This window comes from Heptranchias perlo, chromosome 20, assembly GCF_035084215.1.
Source record: "Heptranchias perlo isolate sHepPer1 chromosome 20, sHepPer1.hap1, whole genome shotgun sequence".
Taxonomy (NCBI): Eukaryota; Metazoa; Chordata; class Chondrichthyes; order Hexanchiformes; family Hexanchidae; genus Heptranchias; species Heptranchias perlo.
In genome coordinates, this window is record NC_090344.1 from 36,917,349 (window position 1) to 36,934,056 (window position 16,708).

Below are 16,708 nucleotides of genomic sequence, written 5' to 3' on the forward strand. Positions count from 1 at the left end.
CCTTTGCCTTGTTTGCCTTCCCCAAATGCATTACCTCACACGTCTCTGGATTGAATTCTATTTGCCACTTTTTTGCCCACCTGACCAGTTCATTGATATCTTCCTGCAGTCTACAGCTTTCCTCCTCACTTCCCACCACACGGCCAACTTTTGTATCATCTGCAAACTTCTTAATCATGCCCCCTACATTTGAGTCTACATTATCGAAGTCATTAAAAAATATAGTGAATACTTGAGGCCCCAGCATCCTAATCCCCAGCTATTAAAATGAATGAACAATTTGGACAGACACCCTTGGTAGCTTCCAGTCAATACCGTTGAGCTGCTCCCGTGCAGAACCATGATACATCACCATAGGGCACCCTCTACCATCTCCAGCTGGTTAGTCCATGGCAACTGAACCGCTCCCTTCGATAAAAGCAACTGTACACAACAGTGTAGTCAAGATAATTTACTTAAAAATACAAATAACAAACATGTAACGTGCAGACAAAAATTAAGTTATTGCTTTACTTTTGTGTTGACTTCCACATAAAATACATGACGTTTAAAAACTGTATAAACAAATGACTGCACTGAAGTGTTAGAACAGTTGGATAGATACAATGCCAAATAATTTCAACGGGACACATGAGGAAACATTATTTCTTTGTGACTTCAGAACAAATATGTACTAATGGGGCTGCACTTGGAAGAAATGTGGCTGGTTTATTTGGGAGTAGAGATCAAAGCCTCTTTGAGATGCAAATTTTATTTGTACAGGCGGGTTGGACACGACAGTTCGATTCAGGTCTTTGGATATATCTTTGTACCGTAGACAATATGGGACAACGGCAATTGCGAACCCGCTGTAACAAAATGCAAGACAAGACTGAAAGTTCGTTGACCAATTTATTTCAACTCATTAATTTTAAAAGAATCTAGTTGCTTCTTCTGCATTGTAAATATCACCCTACACTCCGACGTTTCACAGTACTGAGTCATTCATTGTTCCAGTGTGGCACTTTAAGATGCTTTTAGATAATTGAAACAGTGAGTAAAACAGAAACAAAATAATTTTTGTTTCATTTGAGAACATAATCTTTCCCCGGTGTAGTTTTCTCTTCGAATAGACTTGCTAGCCGAAGCAGGCGGATGCTGGGAATACACAGCGGCTTTGTCAGCACCGTCTACACAATTTATATTACCAAATAAAAATGTAATCCATGCTTCCTTTATCTTCAATCCTCTGAGTATGATCTTGGTTTTTGCAGCATTTAACAATTCTTTGTGGCTGTTATGATGATCAAAAACACGGTGATAAATATGACTAGTCACTTGGACATTACTGAATGCAGCTCTTCTAATGTTTAGAAAAACAGACCATTGAAAAAATAATAGTTTGACCGATTTTGCTCTTCAATCAAGTGGGGACAGTTCTGTAGAGATATACAGACCTACTGATCCCAAGGACTTGTGCAGTGCCACTTTTGATGCATTTCTAATTCTGGATATTACCGAGTACTTAGAGAAATGAATCGTACTGAAGGAAATGTAATTATTCACACTTGCAGTGAGCACAAACCCCAGTGTGGTTGGTCTAAAAGGGTTAAATTATGAGGACAGGTTGCATAGACTAGGCGTGTATTCCTTTGAGTATAGAAGATTAAGGAGTTGATCTAATTGAGGTGTTTAAGGTGATTAAAGGATTTAATAGGATAGATAGAGAGAAACTATTTCCTATGGTGGGGGGAATCCAGAACAAGGGGGCATAACCTTAAAATTAGAGCTAGGCTGTTCAGGGGTGATGTCAGGAAATTCTTCTTCACACAAAGGGGGGTGGAAATCTGGAACTCTCTCCCCCAAAAAAGCTGTTGAGGCTGGGGGTCAATTGAAAATTTCAAAACTGAGATTGATAGATTTTTGTTGAGCAAGGGTATTAAGGGTCACTGAACCAAGGTGGGTCGATGGAGTTAAGATACAGATCAGCCATGATCTAATTGAATGGCGGAACAGGTTCGAGGGGCTGAATGGCCCTGTTCCTATGTCTAAGCGACCTGTGCTTTGGGTTCCTTTCTTTATAAAATGTAGGGAATTTTTGAGCTACAAGAACAGAAGCAGACAAAAAAGCTTGGAACTGAGCCAAGTTTTTACATGCACTATTGATACACTATTTTCATGTTAACCTGGCTCCAGGTTCAATGGACTTTGGCTAACTCTAGTCACAATCTAACTACATATCCAGATCAACCTGGTACACTGAAGCCTAATACACATTTTATTGAAGTAACTTAACACAACATTTGCAAATTTGATATTCTTATTCATTGGGCAGAAATGATCGCAACCATTTAATACAATATTTTGGCATCTTGGAAACTGTTGAGTAAATTCGCCGATCCCTCACTTCCAACGAGGAGTTGCACTCTAAAGGGAGCGTGAGCGAGAGGTAGGACTTCTACACCCTAGTGTTCAATCTCTGACCTGTGCTCCCTTCGAGCATGGCTCCCTACTGGGAGCGTTGAATCAATGAATTTTTCCTCATGTCAAATTTAGCTTCTACAGAAAAGATATCAGTGGGGATTTTCCTGTCATAGCACGGATTAGGCAAGAGACAGGTATGGCGGCTTTTGCACCCATCACATTGGTCGAATGGTAACCCTGCTGAAGGTTCAAGGGTCAGCTCCTGAGGTTAACAACACCTGCCATTGGGAATTCCCTAGCGTGGGGCGGGACTTCCTGTACTGCTGCAGGAATTGAAGGTCTTCAGCAGCACTTTGAAAGGAGTTTGCTTTTTTTTAAGAAGAAAAATTTACAATATCAATTTAGCTTCTATATTTGGATGGAGGAGAGTGGCTGGAATGCACCACGTGACCCAGTGTTTAGTGATGCTTCAGTGGAAGTGTCACTGGAGCAATTGAGGTAGAAGACAGTAGACATCCTTGGTACTCCAGCAGACAAACTGAACAGGAGAGCATCAAAAAGTGGGTTGAAGGAAGTGGCTGAGCAGGCCAATGCTTGAAGTTACACTCCAAGACGATGGATGCATGTGAGGAGAAAGTTTGGAGACTTCTCCAGGGCAGCCAAGGGAGGACCGCCCACCACTACCTTTCATGAAGTAGAATTGCAAAGTATGCACAGTCTTTTCTTCCTCCCCTTCACCCCGCATCACAATATCTTACAGCACTTTGAATGATTACCATGCATGCACATTAAGTAGCAGGAAACATTTAGCACCAGCAGCCCAGTAATGCAACTCTTTCACTTGTGCTCTCACAGGGATTCAACCTGAAGCACTCATTTCATCTCAATGTGGCTGCAAATTGTAGGTATATGTAAACACACCCAAAATGGGCTGCAACAGGGCACTTGCCTGTCATTGTATGTCCTTAAAATAATTGCAGGTCGTCAGCTATTCTCCTCAGAATAGAACAGGCAAGAACACACCTGGGCAGGTGCAGGCCCTAGGAACTTTAATGTATCGAGAGACTTTCAAGAGGCTGCTCTTGAGGTTGTTGGTCCCAGTGCTTTGAGGGAGTGGAACGTGGAGGAGTGGGAGGTGTTCTCCAAGCACGTAGTTTGCATTCTCCTCGTGTTCTTTCCTTTCACCAAAGTCACTCACTTTTGATTTTTTTATCATTCCTTGGAATGTGTTGCAGGCCAAGTCGCCAGGAGATGCCAGAATCTCTCTGTGTCCAGCGACACCCAATCTTACCTGTGTGAGCACCATCGACCCCAGCGGAGTTGGATACTGAGTGAGGGGGCGGATGGGCTGCACTGGGTGATGCACTGAGCAGCAGCAAGTGCTGGTGGCAGAGGCGGAGCAGGAATCTGCTGTCAGAGGGCCAGCTCCCATCCACCCTCAGCTCATCCTGACCTCACATGGCCAGCATTTAAAAGAAGAATGTTTTTCTGAACATACAGTCATTGAACAAAGCACCAACTCACCCACAACAGATGAGGGCTGGTATGGAGGAGTTCCTCACCTGTGCTTGTACAGTGTTCAAGGACCGATTTGCAGCACCGCAGTCTTCCGAGGAGCATGTGGTATCTGTCGGGACATCTGCTGCTAAGCCTTCCCTGGCAGAGGCCCTAAGGTCAATCAGAGAATCTCTTGTGACTGCTCAGACTGCTGGCAGTGTGGAATGGGCCTTCTCCTCCGACTTCAACAGGCTTGGGGATCAGATAAATAGAATATTGAGGTAGGACTTCACTGAACTTGATGCCATCAGGTCTGCTGTCACACCAATCAGTGGAGATAGTGAAGCTTGCGGCAGACTGTGTTGATCCTGGAGACTTTGGCCCAGCTGTATTGTGGAAGATCCTCTGATCTATCAAGGCATCTGAAGCATGTCTATGGTGCCTGGTGGGCCAAGTCGTCCCTAACTCCGGTAGAAAATTGACCCTATTGTGTTGAGGGTTAAACACTGAATAAGCTATTGAAATGTAACCAATTTATTGGGGTAGAAGTACCCTCTAAGCACCAGGCGAGGGAATTTTTTCTGTTGGCAAGGGGTTGGGCTTACAAGTGGGAAACAGTAATGGTCCCCGCTGTCAGTGAGATGTTAATTTGTCACTGGAGGTATTCAGCTATCTTATGTCTGAAATAATGGATACTGATAATGGACGGGGAGGAAGAGACATCCAACTCAGCAGGAAAATTGAAGCTAGTTGCATTTTTTAAAAAATAAAAAATATCACCCCGCCTCCACTCCTGCTTGCTGAAACCATCCATTTTGGATGAATTTTTTTTGTTCCCAAAGGCAGTGCTTTTCATGACCCTTTCTCCCCACACCATTTTTAAAGGATTGAACTGAGAGCTCGTTCTGCCACCTTAACCTCACTCAATGCACTGTGAGCACATATCAGGTAAAAAGCAGAGAATATCTAATCGCAAATTGGATGGCACAAAAACTTGGATGTCGGCTGACCCAAACATGGATGACTTGACCCTGGAGAGTAATGCCATGTGCTTACAAGCCCTTTATCCCTGAAGTATGCCTTTAACAGGTGGGCTTGTAATGTGTCTGACTTTGAAGTACTTGATGCAGTCACTGAGTGAAAAGTGCAAAAATGAATCGTTCCAACCCTCGACACTGTTGTCTTCCACCTTAACATCCATACACGTGTGCGTATATACATACTGATACGGTGGTGGGGGGTTAGCGGGTGGAAACGTACAGTCATTCTGAAATCATATCCATGGAAAGCGAAGTGTTGTGGGTTTCAATTTGTTTGCAGTGTGAAAGTATCACCAGCATGCAATATCATACGCTTCCACTGAATCAGCACTCACTGTTATACAGCCCTGTTCTATACATACGCAGTATTGGACACTGGATCGAGCTGAAACACCACTTCTCTTGTTATATTGCAGTAGCGACAATTTCCTCGTAATGAATGTCTGCACTCTGCACCTCAATGTCCACAGGATCTCTGGCCTCTAGCTCAATGGAGAGCTGCTGGATGGCTCTCTCGAGGCCGTGGTTCTGACGGTGCATGTGAAGGTAACTCTGCTGGAGCTGCTTCTGATACTGGATCACCTTTTCCTTCTCCTCTTTCCACATGAGCCGCTCCCTTTGAAAGTCATGTGCAAGCTCTTGGTTCTTTTGCTTCTCATACTCCAGTTCAGCTTTTAACCTTGCTACTTGCCCTTGCAGAGCCGAAGAGTCTTGCTCACTCTGCTGTCGGGGTTTCTCCGCGTCTGTTTGACATGCTTCATTTTCTGCAGCATGGTTTAGTTCTTTGAAGCTCGTCAAGTCCTGTTTGAGATCCAGGATCTCGCGTTCAAGCAGGCTAACCTTTTCTCTCAGCAGGTCAGCGGCGTTTTTCATGCGCTGCCGCTCATTTTCACAGACCTCCAGTTCTCTCGCCTTGGCGCGGGCCGAACTCTGCAGTTCCTCGACAGTCTCTTCCCGAGAAGATAGCTTCCCTTTGGCCTCCCTCAGCTGGTTCTTGAGGGACAACATTTCATTGGCCTTCTGTGCCAGCTCCGTTTGCGAGTCTTTCAGCTGCTGTTTCAAAAGGGAGATCTCACCAGACTTCTGGCAAACCTGAAACAGTAATATTGCGTAGTCTGCATATCAGTAACGTGCATTTTGTTTGCTTATACTGTAGTAACTGATAGTTGAAAATATACTTTAAGGCTGCACAATCATGGAGTTCACAAGAGGACCGATGATGTCCTTTGTGGCACTCCCAGCCGGGCTCCCATGGTGGTTCATTTGATAAAGACAAATTGGCACCAAGTATAGACAAGAAGGTCCCAGGTTTGACTCCTGGCCTGTGATGAATTAGCTGATCTCAGCATGGTTGGCATTCAGGGAGCTGAATGGCGCGCTGCAATTGGCCTCAGTGCCCTTTGGTTATGGAGAGGTTTCCCGCTCCTGCTCACCACCTAGCAGCCCCTGCTGGAAAGTGAGCGTGTATGGACATTGGTCGAGGACAAGATGGGGTTTGGTTGTCATGTCCCCACAGTCAAATGACCTGCCAACACGCACTGCCTAGGCTCGCACTTGAAGAATGGCCACTCGGGCAAAATCTCAGAGGAGTTACCCACTGGAGTCATACTGCATCGTGGGTCAGGGAGTCAGCACGTTCAGAAAAGGATGGGGAGGAAAAATGCTGAAAATAGCATATATCCAACCATGTTATTTTCGATAATGTCTAAATGATGAGACATGATGGAGAAGGTTACAGGGCTCCTAATGGGAATCAATAGCAAGTGGTGTCGCATCACAAGGCAGGAAGGGAAGTTTTTACAAAGATAGTCTTCACCATGTCACCATAGTATCATAGTATGTTACAGCACAGAAGGAGGCCATTCGGCCCATCATGCCTGAGCCGGCTCTTTGAAAGAGTCATCCAATTAGTCCCACTCCCCTGCTCTTTCCCCATAGCACTGTAAGTTTCTCCCCTTCAAGTACTTATCCAATTCCCCTTTGAAAGTTATTATTGAATCTGCTTCCACCGCCTTTTCAGGCAGATCATAACAACTCTCCGCATAAAAAAATGTTTCCTCATGTTGCCTCTGGTTCTTTTGCCAGTCACCTTAAATCACATTTATCAATGAACTCCTATCAGGAGTATACATTTTTCTTTTGTGTATCAAATGGCATAGCAACAGGGTGTAACGGGGGGCAAATGTCCTAAAAATTGACCCTGGTGATCTTCAGATATTCATTGCCTCATTGATATAAATGTGAAGCTAAATTGGGTTAGTTCGGACTGGTCTTATCAGGTACTTATTGTAACACGTACAGGATACTGTAATATTAAAACAGCATAAGCTGCTGCAAACTATGTTCAGAATGTGTAAAAATGTCCAGCATACAGTAAGAGCTTTATCCATTCAACAGCATTGTGCATTTACAAAGTAGCTCTCAGTGTAGCACCAATCTATTGTGTAAAGTTCAAATTTTGCTTTAATATAGTTTTCAATGAGCTTCTTGAGTTTTAAATGTACTTAATTCATAAGGACCCGAACTGCATAAAGTTTTGCTAATTTCATAGAGAGGTGCAAGACAATAAATTAACTTCACAACCATTGTGGCAGGAAGTTGTAGCTTTTTTGCTCATACGACTCTGTGTTGCTGTTGCCGTAATTCATTTTTTTTCTCTTTACAAATGCCAGTGGACCTACCTCCCATTTAGTTTCTTCTAGTCTTGGAGCGAGTTCAGTTTGTTCCCTTTCATAGGATTTGCATTTGGTGCTCAGTTTGTCGCGCTCCTGCAGAAGTTGGGCAAAGTCATCCTGAAGCTTTTTCTTCTCTTGCTGGAGTTGGATGACTTGGAGCCGGAGGAGCTGGTGGGTTCTGTGCGCCGTTTGACAGGCTTGCTTCATTTTAGTGCTGCACCTCTGCTTTAGGCCATCCATCTCCTCCTCACAGTGCTTCTGCTTCTCCTCATGAGTACGATGAGCGCCCGTTTCCCTCTCCTCCAGGGTTTGCTGGAGTTCCTGCAATTCTGCTTCTTTCCCCGCCAGTTTCTCCTCAAGATCCTGAATAACAGATTTGTTGGTAGAAAGGGGTGAGCGGGTGCAAGAACCACATTGCGACAGAAGTTGGGCCTGGTTAAAGTTCATACTTTTGCTGGAAGAACAGTGGCCACTATCAGAGGTAGATAGACTGGTTACATTTCTCATGTTGCCGCCAAGAGAACCAGCCGACTGCCCAATAATCTGGGCTGACCCTCCAAATCTGTTGAGAAGAGCAGTAGGAGCACCAATAGGGTCTGTCTCGCAACTGCATCCCATGCTGTGAGTCGGGAGGCTTGACATGGAATTTCTACCTGAGTCGGACAATGTTCCTGAATGGTTTGTATGCTTCTGGTCTTGACCTTTTAGCTTTTCTGAATGGTTAGCTTGCCCCAACACATTTCCCTGAAATGCAAGGTTTAGGTTCGCCTGCTTTTCCAAGGGACAACTGAGATTGGTGTTGCAATTTCTGGGTACCACTGCCTTAAATGCTGTAGGCCTCACAATGCTTTTTTCAATGCCCTACAGAAATACAATAAGAAATGGTTAATCTCACTCATATTATCTTATCTATATTACACTTCATTATGATCAGTCTCTGTCCAGTTCTTAACCATAAGTTCCCTTTTTAAGAGTTAGCTTGGTTCAGTTGGGAGCACTCTCGCCTCACTCCAGGACTTGAGTGTGTAACCTTGGCTGACACACCAGCACAGTACTGAGAGAATGCTGCACTACTGGAGATCCTGGGGTGGAATTGCCGCAGTGGTCCTCTGATCTTCCACCATAACTTCGGACGTCCCCGTAGGGACATCGCAAATGGCTGTTTACCCCGTTTCTCTGGGGTTTCTGCCGGTCACCATGGGAGATCGAAGAATCCCTGCGGAAATTCCAGGTGCCTGTCCTTTTGGATGAGAGGTCCCATCTGCCTGTTCAGGTGGATGCTAAAGATCCCATATCACTACTCAAAGGGCAGGGAGGTATCCTGATCAACATTCTTCCTTCAAGCAACACCATCAATTAATTCATTTCAAAGCTCTTTGTGGAATCTTACTGTGTGAAAAATGGCCATCATATTTGCCAGCACGGAAAACAGTCACTGCACTTCAAAAGTAATTAATTGAGTGTGCTAGCCTAGTGGTTATGGTACTTGTCAAACAACCAAGAGGATTGTGAGTTCAAACCTCAAGTTGTGAAACTTATTTCAATAAATCTGGCCATTTGTTTGTCTGGCACCAGAAAAATTATCATGAAAACTGCCAGATTGTTGTAAGAACCCAACTGGTTCCCTAATATCCTTTCGGGAAGCGAGCCTGCCCGCTCCTACCTGGTCTGCCCTACGTGTGAGTCCAATCCCTTGGGCAACTAGGGATGGGCAATAAACATTGCCTTGCCAGTGTTGCCCACATCCCAAGAACAAAAAAAGTGTGAAGCATTTGGGGATTTTCCTGAGAGATGCGATGAGGCTCCATATGGATGTAATTTTTTTCTTTCTGTGGCTGCATGTCTCTGAACCGGTTGGAGTAGGACAAGGGGACAGAGGTTTAAACTAGTAAAAGTTAACTTTGATAACAAGAGGTTCTTCTTCATGCAGAGAGTGATCAAGACTTGCAATAGACTTTAGAGTGGTGGAGACAGTCATTTAAGAAACAACTGGATGTAGCAAAGGGGGAGTGTAGGGTGGTTGTTCTGGATGGATGAATTAAGATGGGTTAAATGGCCTTCCTTATCTGTAAATATCTTGAGAGTGACATATCCAGGCAAAGATTAACATGAACTCACCACCTGTCATATTGGTAGGCAGGTTAGAATGTTTCAGTGTCTGCCAGGACAAAGTTGTGCGATTTTCCTCACCAAACTGCTTAAAGAAATAAAATACAGGAGATTCTAGTTGCTGCTTTCACACTTGCAAAAGAGCAAAACCTGCGGACCTTGAGGATGGAAGTGAGTGCTCGTGATCTTTCTCACCCCACCATGATGAGCTGTTTTGTTTGCAGTGCCACCGTTGCTAGGTTTTAAAGATGTGCTCTAACTTGCAGGCCAACTAAACCACGATTTGAAACATTGGACCTGACAATTCACACAACTGAATCCCTGCCATTTTCAAGTGGGGTTCTGGCAGTCTCTTTGAGGGAATGCAGGAAACTTGTATCTGGTGACATTCTGTTTTGCCCCTGATAAATAAATCGAAAGCAAGAAAGAAAGAACTTGCATTTATATAGCGCCTTGCATGACCTCAGGATGTCCCAAAGCGCTTTACAGCCAATGAAGTCCTTTTGAAGTGCAGGCACTGTTTCCTACATTACAATAATGACGACACTTCAAAAGTACTGCATTGTCTGTAAAGCGTTTTGGGACATTCTGAGGTCGTGAAAGGCGCTATATAAACGCGAGTTCACTCCTTCTCATCTAGGATGATTGGTGAAACAGAAACAGTGTACTCACCTTTTCAAGCTGGCCAGAGAACGGTACCAGTTTTGGTGGGGGCCCTTTGATATCCACAATGACAGGTCCATCTTTCTGACCCCCCAGGTCAGAAGCACAGTTCTTAGGCTTGCCCATGTTTGTCATCCCATTTGTTTGGCTTATACTGATGTAAAAAAAGTCCTCGGTTCTTTCGCACTTTGAGCTTGTTTTGGAGTTGCTGTTGGCTGACTCATGGCAGGCGCCAAATTTTAGCAGCCCATCCTGCTGCCTGATTAATTTCTGAAGATGGGAAGCTTTTCTATTCCGGTATTCAAATGCTTTGCACTGTTTGTCATGGAAATTGCGGCCTGATATGAGACTACTAACACTTCCCATGGTGCCCTTGGCTGGATGAGATGTAAATGGTGAAGCAGGCTGAGGTTTATTTTCGAGAGAGTGAAGTTTGGATTGGATGTGCAAGGCATCCCCAGTTGCCACGGCAACTCCAATTCAACAAGTTGATTCCATCTGGTGGTCCTGCTGGGAAATAAAGGAAAAAAATTAGAATCCAGTTAATCAATCAGTCGACAGTCATCAATAATGAAAGGATCGAGCAACGAACCCAAAAGTAAATTTATTCCATTTCTAGGTCGGACGACAGGGTAGAAATTCTGATAGGTGAAGTTCACATTTATCACACCTGTACTCCTCCCCTCCATGCACTATTTTCACACAAGTGTTAACCCGTTTATTTTAAACCAAGGACTGCCTAGAAACCAAGACCAAACAAGTTGTTCGAGCATTGCTTTCAGTGCAAGTACAGTCATGTGAAGAAAAGCCATATTACAATGTAATAAATCAACACATACTGTATGATTATACAAAACAATTCCTTTGGAACACATACTACTACATTTGGGTCTTCAATGTGCATCAATGCATTTCTCCCACAAGCACCATACAACCAAAAGCTACAACGGCTTCATAAAATATACCAGTCGACCTCCCATATCATTGCACTTGGGGAGTCGAGACCAAGTATTGTCTTCAGGTGAAGCAAGGTGAAAGGACGGGGATAATTTGACAGGGGCACACAGATGGAATTCAATCTTCATTTTAAAGTCATACACTCTGTCCTAAATTCCTAACTCCATATTTATAACGGAAACTGCCAGTGTAAACTTGTCTCGCTGTAATTGCAGCCTTCCGCCAGTGGTGGTGCTGTAACAGCTGCACTGACAGGAAGGTGCAATTACAGCATGACAGGTTTACATAGACAAGTTTCATTATAAATGTGCAGTGTCTATTGACACCATTGTTGGAGGCAGAATGGGACTAATGACAGGACGCACAGCAAACAGTGTATCTTACAGCAAACAAAGTCTATTTATTCAGCAAACAGAGTTTGCTTAAACAATGCACTACAGCAAACAGTCTAGAGAGTCTATTTAAAAAGAGTCTCTACAAACTAGAGGGAACAGAACTCATGGCCGAAACTATAGCCAACATCTCCCGATAAAAGCAGGGTGATTTCTCCAGCAAAATGCAGTGAGTGGAGGATAGTTACACAATCCAAATTATGTGCGTAAACTTAATCCCAGTCACTTACAGCAATGCGGTCTCCAGGCGTGATTGACGAGGGAATTATCCAATCATCTCCATTCTGGCTGGGACGTGGTGTCACTATATCAGCCATAAATGCGGACGTGGAATTTATAATGGAAAGTTGAGGAAGTGAGTGCAGATGTCAAATTGTTAACATGTTAATAGATATGTGAGTGCACATGTTGTCACAATATTTGTGAACGCATAGTTAAGTGTATTGGCTTCATAAAATGTACATGAGTCTACTCGATTGAGAGACCATGAAGAAAAGTAAAAAAACACTGTTGCAAAAATAGTGTAGATAGGAATGTAGTATGAGTGCATTAGATATTCCTGCTTCAGCTTAACTGATTGGGATGACTGTTCATATGATTTTCTGATGAAGCAGTTTTGTGCGTTGGATATTTATTGGGATTCTGTTCATTAAAAAGTAAGGAGCAAACAAACCATAGTCTTGTTTTAGTGGAATGTTCGTCTCAATAATGGTAAAAAATTGTTGCAAAACCCTTTTGATGTCTGTACAAACAGCAGTGTTAAGATCTGATGTGGTTTCAGTGAACTGCAACATCTACATGAGAAATCTTTGCTGAAGAAACAAGGAACATAAGGTACAAAAGATTGAAAGCAGGCTCACAGTATAGTAAAAGGGAAAAGATGAGAACTCCATACCCTGGAAGGACCTCCTCAGATAAAAAATAGTACTGAATAACAGGCACTAACAACAAACAGCTGAAGCAGTAAGTTACAGCTATTGTTCCTTTACAGTGACGAATTGATCAAACCAGCGGTTTGCATAGCTGACATGTAAATGACGCTCAAACAAAACTCTTCAGCTCTCAGGAGATAAGATTCCTAAATCATTCACCCTCACAAACGTGTACCCCAGTGACTGATTCATTAGGTGGCTAAATTAAAATTTCATGCCGTTTGTGAGTTGGCAAAAATAGAATTGTGAGTTCCTGGATTGATAATGTTACGGCAGCACTCAAACATTGCCCGATTGCAATGTGGGTTTAATCCTTTTTCCTTTCCTACCCAAAGTGGCCAAAAATAGCTAATTATTTTCACCGAAAAGCACTTAAGAATTTTACTAACTTGCAACTGGCTTGCATGTGCCACGAGCCAGAGAAGTTAAAGCCAGGTAATCCAGGTTTAGGTAAAGACTGTCATTTGTCAGTGAAATGCACACTTTTGGCTTCACGCAGGGAAGCTGCCATCCCACACTGTGCACTTATCCATTAGCACTGTGGCTACTCCATCCACTTCAATGCAGTTTAAACCCCTGCGGCTTCCATCACCTGTTCTCCCGCAGTGGGCATATTGTGAGCTCGTCAAAAAGCGTTAAGTGCAAGTTAATAGATCCAGTTAACATGACCGTTGAAAAAGATTGTCGTCATATCCAGACAGAGAATAGTAGGGTGGGTTTTCCGGTTCCAATGCCAAAGTGGAAGGACTCGCAATGCAGCGACCTCAGCCCTTGCCCACACCACACTACTCCGTCCTTCTGGGGTTTCACAAGGTCGGCATGCATGCTGAGCTCCCAGCCAGGATTGGATTGGTTAATGAGAGCTCCCTTAACGGAGAGAGGTTAGCAAATTGCACATGTCAGCAGCCCTTAAAGGGCCGCAGTCACCATTTAAAAGGACGCAGCCATTCAAATGGATGCAGTATATTTGGATTTCCAAAAGGCATTCGATAAGATGCCACATAAAACATTACTGCACAAGATAAGAGCTCATGGTGTTGGGGGTAATATACTGGCATGGATAGAGGATTGGCTAACTAACAGAAAACAAAGAGTCGGGTTAAAAGGGTCATTTTCAAAATGGCAATCTGTAACGAGTGGGGTGCCGCAGGGATCAGTGCTGGGGCCTCAACTATTTACAATATATATCAATGACTTGGATGAAGGAACAGAGTGTCTTGTGGCCAAATTTGCTGATGATACAAAGATAGGTGGAAAAGCAAGTTGCGATGAGGACACAAAGTGTCTGCAAAGGGATATTGACAGGTTAAGTGAATGGGCAAAAATTTGGCAGATGGAATATAATGTGGGAAAATGTGAAGTCATCCACTTTGGGAGGAAAAATAAAAAAGCAAAATATTATTTGAATGGAGAAATACCACAAAATGCTGCGGTACAAAAGGATTTGGGTGCCCTCGTACATGAAACACAAAAAGTCAACATACAGGTGCAGCAGGTAATCCGGAAGGCAAACGGAATATTGGCCTTTATTTTGAGGGGGATGGAGTATAAAAGCAGAGAAGTCATGCTACAACTGTACAGGGTGCTGGTGAGACCACACCTGGAGTATTACGTACAGTTCTGGTGCCCTTATTTAAGAAAGGACATACTTGCATTGGAGGCAGTTCACAGAAGGTTCACTAGGTTGATTCCGGGTATGGAAGGGTTGTCTTATGAGGAAAGATTGAACAGGTTGGGTCTATACTCATTGGAGTTTAGATGAATGAGAGGAGATCTTACTGAAACATACAAGATTCTGAGGGGACTCGATAGGGTAGATGCTGAGAGGATGTTACCCCTCATGGGGGAATCTAAAACTAGGGGGCATGGTCTCAGAATAAGGGGTCGTCCGTTTGAGACGGAAATGAGGAGGAATTTCTTCTCCCAGAGGGTCATGAATCTTTGGAATTCTTCACCCCAAAAAGCTGTGGAGGCTGAGTCATTGAATACATTCAAGGCTGAATTAGACAAATTTTTGATCAGCAAGGGAGTCAAAGGATATGGGGAAAGGGCGGGAAAGTGGAGTTGAGGTAAAAATCAGATCAGCCATGATCTCATTGAATGGTGGAGCAGGCTCAAGGGGCCGAATGGCCTACTCCTGCTCCTATCTCTTATGGTCTCAAGGTAAGTGGCTGCATACTTATCCCAAAAGTTGCAATTATTTTAAATGTACTTTTTTTTTTCGTTCATGGGATGTGGGCATCGTTGGCAAGGCCGGCATTTATTGCCCATCCCTAATTGCCCGTGAGAAGGTGGTGGTGAGCCGCCTTCTTGAACCGCTGCAGTCCGTGTGGTGACGGTTCTCCCACAGTGCTGTTAGGAAGGGAGTTCCAGGATTTTGACCCAGCGGCGATGAAGGCACGGCGATATATTTCCAAGTCGGGATGGTGTGTGACTTGGAGGGGAATGTGCAGGTGGTGTTGTTCCCATGTGCCTGCTGATCTTGTCCTTTTAGGTGGTAGAGGTCGTGGGTTTGGGAGGTGCTGTCGAAGAAGCCTTGGCGAGTTGCTGCAGTGCAACCTGTGGATGGTACACACTGCAGCCACAGTGCGCCGGTGGTGAAGGGAGTGAATGTTTAGGGTGGTGGATGGGGTGCCAATCAAGCGGGCTGCTTTGTCCTGGACGGTGTCGAGCTTCTTGAGTATTGTTGGAGCTGCACTCATCCAAGCAAGTGGAGAGTATTCCATCACACTCCTGACTTGTGCCTTGGAGATGATGGAAAGGCTCTGGGGAGTCAGGAGGTGAGTCACTCGCCGCAGAATACCCAGCCTCTGACCTGCTCTTGTAGCCACAGTATTTATGTGGCTGGTCCAGTTAAGTTTCTGGTCAATGGTGACTCCCAGGATGTTGATGGTGGGGGATTCGGCGATGGTAATGCCGTTGAATGTCAAGGGAAGGTGGTTAGACTCTCTCCTGTTGGAGATGGTCGTTGCCTGGCACTTGTCTGACGCGAATGTTACTTGCCACTTATGAGTCCAAGCCTGGATGTTGTCCAGGTCTTGCTGCATGTGGGCTCGGACTGCTTCATTATTTGAGGGGTTGCGAATGGAACTGTGCAATCATCAGCGAACATCCCCATTTCTGACCTTATGATGGAGGGAAGGTCATTGATGAAGCAGCTGAAGATGGTTGGGCCTCAGACTCCTGAGGAACTCCTGCAGCAATGCCCTGGGGCTGAGATGATTGGCCTCCAACAACCACTACCATCTTCCTTTGTGCTAGGTATGACTCCAGCCACTGGAGAGTTTTCCCCCTGATTCCCATTGACTTCAATTTTACGAGGGCTCCTTGGTGCCATACTCGGTCAAATGCTGCCTTGATGTCAAGGGCAGTTACTCTCACCTCGCCTCTGGAATTCAGCTCTTTTGTCCATGTTTGGACCAAGGCTGTAATGAGGCCTGGAGCCGAGTGGTCCTGGCGGAACCCAAATTGAGCATCGGTGAGCAGGTTATTGGTGAGTAAGTGCCGCTCGATAGCACTGTCGACAACACCTTCCATCACTTTGCTGATGATCGAGAGTGGACTGATGGGGCGGTAATTGGCCGGATTGGATTTGTCCTGCTTTTTGTGGACAGGACATCCCTGGGCAATTTTCCACATTGTCAGGTAGATGCCAGTGTTGTTGCTGAACTGGAACAGCTTGGCTAGAGGCGCAGCTAGTTCTGGAGCACAAGTCTTCAGCACTACAGCCGGAATGTTGTCGGGGCCCATAGCCTTTGCTGTATCCAGTGCACTCAGCCGTTTCTTGATATCACGTGGAGTGAATCGAATTGGCTGAAGACTGGCTTCTGTGATGGTGGGGATATCGGGAGGAGGTCGAGATGGATCATCCACTCGGCACTTCTGGCTGAAGGTAGTTGCAAATGCTTCAGACTTGTCTTTTGCACTCACGTGCAGGACTCCGCCATCATTGAGGATGGGGATGTTTGCAGAGCCGCCTCCTCCCGTTAGTTGTTTAATTGCCCACCACCATTCACGACTGGATGTGGCAGGACTGCAGA

The 16,708-nt window shown here is 44.6% G+C and overlaps 1 protein-coding gene across 1 annotated transcript in view; it reads right to left on the bottom strand.

Annotated features, from left to right (window-relative positions):
• Nucleotides 1-525: 525 nt before the first annotated feature.
• The window catches only part of LOC137335704 (leucine zipper putative tumor suppressor 1-like), a 48,146-nt gene continuing 31,963 nt past the window's right edge, over nt 526-16,708 (bottom strand). Inside the window, exons 2-4 of the mRNA XM_068001005.1 lie at nt 10,397-10,897; nt 7,622-8,476; nt 526-6,032 (exon numbers count right to left, since the gene is read on the bottom strand). Coding sequence (XP_067857106.1) covers nt 5,346-6,032; nt 7,622-8,476; nt 10,397-10,753 — 1,899 coding nt within the window. The 5' untranslated portion in view covers nt 10,754-10,897 and the 3' untranslated portion in view covers nt 526-5,345. The remainder of the gene's footprint in view (nt 6,033-7,621; nt 8,477-10,396; nt 10,898-16,708) is intronic.